The 9,012-nt window shown below is 37.2% G+C and overlaps 1 protein-coding gene and 1 long non-coding RNA gene across 2 annotated transcripts; both read right to left on the reverse strand.

The window, feature by feature from the left end:
• Positions 1-301: 301 nt before the first annotated feature.
• LOC113101106 (jeltraxin-like) lies at positions 302-1,374 on the reverse strand. Its single transcript, XM_026265579.1, has 2 exons — positions 1,299-1,374; positions 302-1,039 (listed from the first exon to the last, which is right to left on the reverse strand). The coding sequence occupies exons 1-2, from the start codon at positions 1,354-1,356 to the stop codon at positions 366-368; spliced, it is 732 nt and encodes a 243-aa protein (XP_026121364.1). The 5' UTR covers positions 1,357-1,374; the 3' UTR covers positions 302-365.
• A 672-nt stretch (positions 1,375-2,046) lies between these two features.
• LOC113101107 (uncharacterized) lies at positions 2,047-5,182 on the reverse strand. The gene is made up of 2 exons (XR_003289926.1): positions 5,009-5,182; positions 2,047-4,200 (listed from the first exon to the last, which is right to left on the reverse strand). It is a non-coding gene; the product is annotated as an uncharacterized LOC113101107 (long non-coding RNA).
• Positions 5,183-9,012: the final 3,830 nt, after the last annotated feature.

The following is a 9,012-nucleotide window of genomic DNA, read 5'->3' on the forward strand; positions in this document are numbered from 1 at the left end:
CATGTATACCAATGTCGTATTTAACTTTAAAGATAAAGGTACCTAAATCTGTGAATATCAATTTGTTATGCTGGACCAATGTTAGTGGTAAATGCTGTCACTCTATTAGTTATATATTACTTGCCTGATCAGGCTGTTTGGTCATTATATGGGTATTGAGCAAGTGAATGGGTGGGAATACATGCAAACTTGAGGCCACTGTGTCAAATTTACTCAAGCTGTCATGAAACTACACCAAACGTTGACTCTAATTCAAGTCAGGCTTCTCTTGTTTGGTCAATACTAAAAACTCAGCACAAAGTTCAATGTCAAGATGTTTATTAATTTCTTGTGACATTACATTAAGATTTCAGTACAACAGAGCACTATTGCTGCTCTTCTTTGGTATAGAATGTTACATGACTCTTTTCTTCCACTTGTGCAGACCCAGCAATGGTGTACATCAGATTGTGCCAGTTAATGTAATCACCAAGTTTGTATTTGCTCTTTGCCCCCATGTAGGTCTTAATCTGACGGGTGGTCAGGACTTGTCCATGCACATGCACATCTGATATGAAACCTGTGAAGATAGAGGGTTGGAGGAACCCTCCATCATATTGGGTCTGATACTGGCCAAGTGTGATGACAGGCATTCCTTTGAAAGATACTTTAGTGCCCACCGCCTTCTTAATGCTAGCTACTTCATTCACAAACATCTGTGCAAGACCACTTTTGGAATCCCAGGTCGCACACACTGAGTTCCACTGATTCATGTTGAACGTCAACCCTTTGAATTCAACCTGGGTGTTGTGAATAAACATCTGGTAATGTTTGCTGTCACCTGACCAACGTAAAGAAAAGTCTTGAGGGTGGGACGGTGTAGCCAGAGAAAAAAGACATGGGCTGGGAGTCGCTTGTTCAGTGTAAAATCGCAAACACACGGTGACTGCAGACAGATCCATGGATTCATTCGGATGGAGCTTCGCCCAGTTGCTGGTGGTCAGCTCTGGGAATGTGATGACCTTCTCCCTCAAACATTTTCTGTCTTTCTTTGGCTCTACTGATGATATAACAAGATGTTTTCAACACTTAAGGCATTAAAGACTCTTTAATGTATTGTAAAGTGACACTGGTTGAACTTAATACAGTTCTTCTGTATAAGTTGCTTAATGAACAAATGCATAGACACAAACAAAATGAAATGATGAAAGCAGAATAAATTATTATCTTATCAGTCTAAAATCTTTTCCAGTGCTATTAATTGGGTGACCTCTGTAATTTAAAGATTGTATTGTTAATATGACATTGCTGGTACTTACAGGACAATGCCAAACCGCAAATGGCAATAAAGAAAACATAAGAAGCAACTCTCTTCATGGTCCTCTTGGGTCGAGTCAGGCTGGAAAGAGTTACCTGAGAATTTCACCCTGCTCTTTTTATACTGCACCACTTTAGCGAGGACACCGCAGGTTAGTGCTGATTCACCAGTTCAGACACATGCATAGATAAGGAGCAGGACTGCACTATTTACTCCAAATGTTATTTTGCAATAACGATTTCAATTGGGAAGGGATAAACATTTAATCTCATATGAAAAAGTATAATATAACTGCTGTTAAGAAATCCTGGCAAAAATAATGATCTGCAGCTGCCAATGGAATAGTTCCATGTTCCCTGTGTGTTCTGTCCCTGTCAACATCAACAATATTGTTTTATTATTAGCTTGTTCTTGTTGTTATTGTCATTGTTATTATTAATAATAATAAGATAGAAAACAGTAATACAATTGTAATATATATATATATATATATATATATATATATATATATATACATATATATATATATATATGTGTGTGTGTGTGTGTGTGTGTGTGTGAAAATAAAGTGAATCTAGCACATAGTGTGTGTTTTCAAATGTATTACAATCGACCCAGACATGGAGCCATTCTGAAACTGGATCATGAGCTGCACGTGTGCACATCAGAATACATATATATTTACTGAAATCACTGAGTGATTCGTCTTATATATCCTCCATGTAAAAATCAACAAACAACAAAAGTGAATGAGTCAACATTTTTAATCGTTTTCATAGAATACTTTTTACATTTTCACAAGCTAAGAAGAAATGTGACATTGTGGAAGAGTCTTTTGTTTCATTTGTAAATTCTCTGGAGCAATAAGATGTGGATGTAGAGAAATATAGTTTTTTACAATGTGGGGATCTTACTGTCCAGCTCTTATCTAAAGCACATTCACAGCAACTTCATGTTGCAACCAAAGCCAAATGCAGCAGACCACCACCGAATGCCTGTGTAAACTTTATAACACACTGCATCCAATAGCCATTATTGCATTTCCATCACTCATGCATGTTTTTTTTTTTTTCCTCAAGTTCCTGTACTGCTTACTAGCAGAAAAGACAATATGACAATAAATAAACTCATAATGCGAAAAGATATAAAAATAAGATATTTTTTTCTTGCTTATTGGCTTATAATAAAACAATAACATGGTGTTATAGTAAATAAATGACTGTTGTACATTTCCTTCATTTGTGATGTAGGACAGGACAGATGCAAGTCTTCAATTTGTACTGTAATCTCTAAACAAAAATATACGCTGTATATAAAGTTACTGAGAAAAGCCATACATCATCATCCAATATGATCATATATCATATAACCAGATCCCTATTCAAATATAGTAGGCTCTACAAATATAGTTCATGTAGAAGTACATATATGTTTGTGTGTTTTCTTATGTAGCACTTAAAATGTCATATGAATAATGTGGAATACAACAATACATAATTTTTGTTGAAAATGCCACATGAACCAAAGCAGCATGTCACAGACTCTTTTAACTTGTTATGCTGAGGTGATTAAACTGCACATGCCTCATACTGACATATATAAGACTTCTGGGTATGTTTTTTTTTTTTTTATAATTCTCAATGATTTTTAAATAATTGTGTTGAAGGATCACTGCTACTGACTCTTTCAGTAACTTTTGTATAGATATACAGAACAAAAAAAAAAAAAAAAAAACTGGCTACAGTTTATAACACACATGACTAGTTTGCATGATTCGTTTGGGTTGAAGTATGAAAATCCATGTCAAAGCAATATCAAAAAAAGGCATTATAATTTGTTAGTTATGCGGATTTCTGTTGGTTTAGTCTGGTGAATGGTGATGTGCAATTTAAAGATCCGTATATATGTAATTGTAACATAGAACATTGACACTTTGTCTGATTACACAAGAATCAATGCTGCTGACTGGCCTCAGTCCATGTTTCTCCTGTAAACTGTTGACACAGGAGTTACGAAACCCCAGATCTATTGACATATCCATCCAGCAAAACCATGAACTCATTTCATTCAAACAAACAGATGTACAAACAACATGACGTATTCACATATATAGCCACACGCAAACAAACCATGACAAACAAGAGTAAAATTGTCAAATAAGCTCCGTCGTGTATTTTCAGACAAGTGGTCCTGTTGGTCATCCAAAAACTCTTGATCTCTCTAAACTCTCACTTTCTACAACTAGATGTTTTGTAAATGTCTTTCGATATGTTTGATTGTTTGACCTATAGATGGGTCAGTGGCACATCTCAGGAATTATGTTCTATAGTGTTTCGGTCTCAATTTTGCTGTGTCTTTGTGTACCAGTGAGCAATGGGTAGTGCACATATGCACAGATAAGATTCTATGCTCTCTACGCTGTTACAGGAGTCCTTATGATTTCTGGCCCTCCAGACTTTAGACAGCACAACATCACATGACAATGCTGCAATGATTCCGAGGTTCTCTCGCTTTTCTTTCATGTTTCATCTTCCGATGCAAAATCAGGAGGGAAGAGACAGAAACTTGAGTACACCAAGACCACTTTGTTTTGTTGCATTAACAACACCAACAAAAGCTCTTAAAAACAGAACAGCAAGAGAGAGGAAGAGAGGGACTAAGAAAGAGAAAGAGAGAGTACCCAAATACAACAGATTGACCAGGGACAGCGATCGACTTTGTACAAATTGTGACTGTCCATGTTTTATGTTGTTAGGTGGCTACAGCATTGCTGCTGTGAAGATGCAGTACAAGGAGGTAGCCAACAGGAGCAGCAGAGAGCTAAGGCCTGATAGAGACGTCTCCCAAGTGGACGAATTCCCGGAGATGGCATTGGAGGAGCTGGGGTCATTGATCTGTGGGTCCTTGGAAAAACATAACAGTGAACAGGCAAGGAAGAGGATGAGCATTTATTCTTTTCCACCAAAAGGTAGTTAGAAATGTCAGAGATTTCAGCTATTTGACTTTGACATTTTTTCCATTATGATGTTTTACCATTTACCTTTTCTAAAAGATATGCATATGTGCTTAGCTTTTCAAGGCTTTTATTACACCATAACGTGTAAAAAAAAAAAAAAAAAAAAAACTGGACTCATCTTCCAAACAAGTGTTAAGTATCCCAAAACGCTATAAAGGTGTCAAACAAAGCAGAAACACACACACACACACACACCACTTCCAGTCCATTCATTCATTCATAAATAAAATGCCATTCTATCTGAGTTTCACCTATTGTGGGTTCAGATTTTCAGAGAGATTAGAAAAGCTCTTTGATTCAGAATATATATTTGTTTTCTTTGCTGAAAGAGGTCTTGATTTTAGGGCTGTTTGGACCTGCCGTGGCAACACTAAATGTCATTCTAGCATATAATGTTGCTTTTATTATGTACAATGACATTTAGTGAACTTTAAAAGGCAGAAGATAAGCAATGTTCACATTTTGCCATCGCCCAATGCAAAGATCATGTGCACACTGGGCAGGAAGGGCCTTCTAGTGCCAGGTCAGAGTTCCAAAAGGTGCCAGCGTGACATGAGATAATTATTGCTTGGTCTCTATTTACATTCATTATGATTCATCCTTCATCATTAGCACTTGACATATATCCGAGATATGACTGATTGGGATGTGCTACCAGTTTTATTCTGACTTTTAAAGTATGTTAGCATACTTACCACACATAACACATCTATTGTGTTGTTGGTCTTCAGCATCTGAGCCTAGAAAGGAAAGAGAAAGATCCATTAAATCAACTGGATAGATACTGGCAAGTTTTGATTTTCTTTTCAGATAGTGTCAATATGACTAGAGAATTAAATGGGCATGCAAGCTGATATTAAAATTAATTATATTAATCATAGTTTGAGGGCCACCTTATATTTCTCACAATCAATGTTCAAATTTTAGCATTTCAAATGTAACTCTAGTAGCATACAAATTAGTATGGATTTCACCTCCTTTATGTGTGAGTACTTGTTGTATAGGTTTGTGTGTAAGAAATGAGAAGCAGTGGTGATATAGGAGACCTGGAGACAATATAATGAATGGATTCCTGGTGTGTTGGCAGTTCGGTATCCTCTTGAAACTAGCCGACTTGAGTCTAAGCAGAGCCCAGCATGATAAAGCAATGCCTTGGCCAGCATGAAACATTATAAACAACCACATCTACAGAGCAGCAAAATGAGGAATTTTAGGTTTAATATCAATGATTGATTTCTCCCAGAGCGGTCCTAGCATCCTTTAATTAAACATTTTCAAAATTCAAGAAAATAAACAAAATTGTTAAAAAGTATAATGTTCAGGCAAAAACAACAACAACAACAAAAAACGGTTGGATAATTTTTCCCTGTACACGTCAAGTAGTGTTTTAATTACACTGAAGCAAAAATGCTCCCAAAGTGCAATATATGGCACTTTAAATAGTGAAAAAAAGAAGGGAATTGGAAAAAGAGAACAAGCATCATGAAATTAGCCCTTAATCTCACTGGCATCATTTGACAACATACTAATCAGAGAGTTTCTTACATTTATTATGTATTTAGAAAACGAGTTCACACTGAACTCAGAGATCTCTCTCATATGGCTAAGGCAGAGCATTCAATAATTTTGCAAATATGCCCAATACTTGCATTTTGACATGCTAAGATGAGGTATTACCATATATCTCTTTGTTTTGAGGGCAGGAATGCACATCTGGCTCTGTCATTTACTCACACAAAAAACCTACTTAGTCAAAAACCCTTTGTACTACGTAACTAAAGGGGGATGCAAACAACATGGTTGGCAGTAAATATCTCGGTTCAAAGCAAGAGTGAGAGAAGAGTGAAAGTGATATGCAACAGAGAATACATTAAAATTGCGTTTGCATGCTGGAGTCATCTCGCTAGTTTTCCTTGAGGTCAGTTGCGTATGCTGCGATCTTTTGTAACCGATGAAGAAAGACTGACAGACATATCCAATGAGTCTGCACTCCTCGTCTCTGTTATTCTCCTCATTTGCACATTGACAGCTGCTCCCCCTCAGAGGACTATGTGTAGCAGTGAGCCTAATACAAAAACATGTAAACTTGTTAACTTTACTCTGAAAGCCAATTTTTCTGCTGCTCTATGTTGGAGTGTGTAGGCGTGGATGTATGTGAAAAAGAGCAAGTCTCCCTCCACCCATCCTCACCACATTCTATAAGCGATCATTGACAGCGTGCTGACCAGCTGCATCCCTGCCTGGTATGTAGTTGCATCTCACTCCAACAGATTTCTAGCGATTAGGGATGTAACGATATCAAAATCTCACGGTACGATACAATTTCGATATTGACCTCACGGTACGATATTTATTGCGATATTGTGTAAAAGCTCACGGTATTGTTAAATAGCTCATAGTGATAGTGTTTGTGATGATAATAGCGTAAAAATACTGACATTTATTCTGCTTTTGCCAGTCAACAGGTAATTTATTGTTGTATTTATGGATCCATGACAACATAAAACGCTGATCACATAGTGCTTTTAAAGTTAAAGCTGTAGTCAGGAACATCAATATTCTGTACAGTAATATTTGGTTGCATAACTGATTCTTCTGTGCAATGTTCAAGTTAAGAAGCAACTAGAACAATTGTAAACAATAGGGAATTCCCTTAAAGTGCAAACAAAGATCAAGTTAAATCAGGCAAATAAAAGCAGCCTTTTAAAACTGGTATTTAGGAACATAACTTAAACTTAAATAAAATAGTCAGTCAAAAAGCCTTTTAAAAAAAACACTGACCTATCATTTAGCTTATGTTCACGTTTTTCATCAGAAAGAACAAAATATCTACATTGCAAGGGAGAAGAAAAAAAAACAGTAAAAAAAAAAAAACCTTAACAGTCTGGCAAAAAGCCTTCAGAAAAACACTGAACTATCCTTTAGCTAATGTTCAAGTTTTCTTTAGAAACTTTCTTTTCCGCTACAAAACTCCCGAACTGACTCAAATGATTCGCGATCCCGCTCCGAACTCCGAATGATTCAAATGATTTGCGATCCCCAAACTGACTCAAATGATTAGCGAACCCGCTTTGAACCATAGACAGTTAAAGAAATGGACACAGCGACCCCATTGGAACTCAACTGAGACAATTGAAGCCCATTTTAGCGTTTTTTTAGTACTTCTGTTTCTGACGCGCAGACTCAAACGAAGCTTGACGACGTCAGCAACCTGTCTGACAGATGTAAATCTTCTAGTAGCTGTGCGTGCAAACTGCCATCGTTAATCTTGCAGAGACGGCGAGCTTGAGCGGGGAGTTCTTTGGCGTGAGTGAGCAGGAGTAAGTATTCTGATTCATTATTTTGTATATAGTATTTTAAAATGTAACGCCAGTACGCCATATTAAGTTAATTGCCTGCGAGCTTCTCCTCCTGTCTGTACGGTAATGCAACAGAGAGTCGAGTGGTTATGACGCAATCGTTAGCCTATTTTTTACAAAAACTGTTTCTACGGGGCCATAATGTAACGTAATAGAAAGTAATGGAGCTCTTTATACATTGTTGTGTTTCTTTAGAAATAAATAATGGACAAACTGAGTCTTTAAACATCTCAGATGTAAAGTTATTCGCTGTCAAAGTGACGCCAAAATGAAAGGGAGTCAATGGGAATGCTAATGCAAGTGAAGTTTTGCTACAAGATGGCAGCACGCAGCCGACTTCAACTTCCGGTCGACATCCTTGCCGCCTGCTTTGAACTCCGAACTGACTCAAATGATTCGCGAACTCGCTACGAATTCCCGAACTGATTCAAATGATTCGTGATCCCCAAACTGACTCATGATGCTTGTGTTTCCTGTGTTGTATCGCAGTTTACTGTGGAGTGCTTGCACATAGTCCATTGTCTGTACACAACCTTCTCTCCCTTTGCGTTTTTTGACACGGCGAAACCAAAATGTTTCCAGACATCTGATTTAAAAGCTGCAGGGGCTGGCACAATCTCAACTTCGGTTTTGTTGTTTTCATCCAGTATCGCTGTCGGCCATGCTGGCTTGCTGTGAGCTTGTGTGGACAGCGTGCAATCCTATTGGCTTAACAACGGTGCTGCTGTGACGACGCAGTCCTGTCCTTTTAATATTGTAACCCAACCACGAAGATATCGAGACACGTTTACCACCGCGATAGTGCGATATCGTCAATATCGTTACATCCCTACTAGCGATAGGCTTGTTTTAGTAAATTTCTAACTGCATTTAGCAGATCCAGGCATGTGCAGCCGCCTAGGGCCGCTTTCTTTTCCTCTTTATACTTAATTTTAGGCATTTTCTATCGCGTGATATATGACAAATATTGAGCGAGCATAAAGTTATGTGATGCATGTAATGTGCAAAAACTCACGTTCACTAACACAAAACTGTATTTGTGCTTTTAAATATACATAGTTCTTTTATGAATTGTTCTCTCTCAGATATTACGTGTACATACTCAAATGTTGTCTTCGCATCACTGAACCTTTTTGTCTAATTCAGGTGAGGCTGATCTCACTAAATGGAAAAAAGCTGATTATAGTCAGCCTTCTCTAGTTATTTATTCTATTTTAGTTAAGTGTGTTAAATTGTATATATGCATTTATTCAATTTATTTTATTTAGTTGCATTTGTATTTTGTTGTTTTTATAAATAGTTTTGCAATATAACACACATATTCACATATTTTGTCCCAT

Source organism: Carassius auratus, unplaced genomic scaffold (assembly GCF_003368295.1).
Source record: "Carassius auratus strain Wakin unplaced genomic scaffold, ASM336829v1 scaf_tig00217518, whole genome shotgun sequence".
Taxonomy (NCBI): Eukaryota; Metazoa; Chordata; class Actinopteri; order Cypriniformes; family Cyprinidae; genus Carassius; species Carassius auratus.

What these genes read in the sequence shown, in the direction of transcription:
- LOC113101106 (XM_026265579.1), bottom strand. Translation starts at nt 1,356, where the DNA reads ATGAAGAGAGTTGCTTCTTATGTTTTCTTTATTGCCATTTGCGGTTTG. An exon ending in TTGCGGTTTGGCATTGTCCT is followed by an intron (nt 1,040 to 1,298) that starts GTAAGTACCAGC and finishes TTATATCATCAG; the next exon opens with TAGAGCCAAAGAAAGACAGA.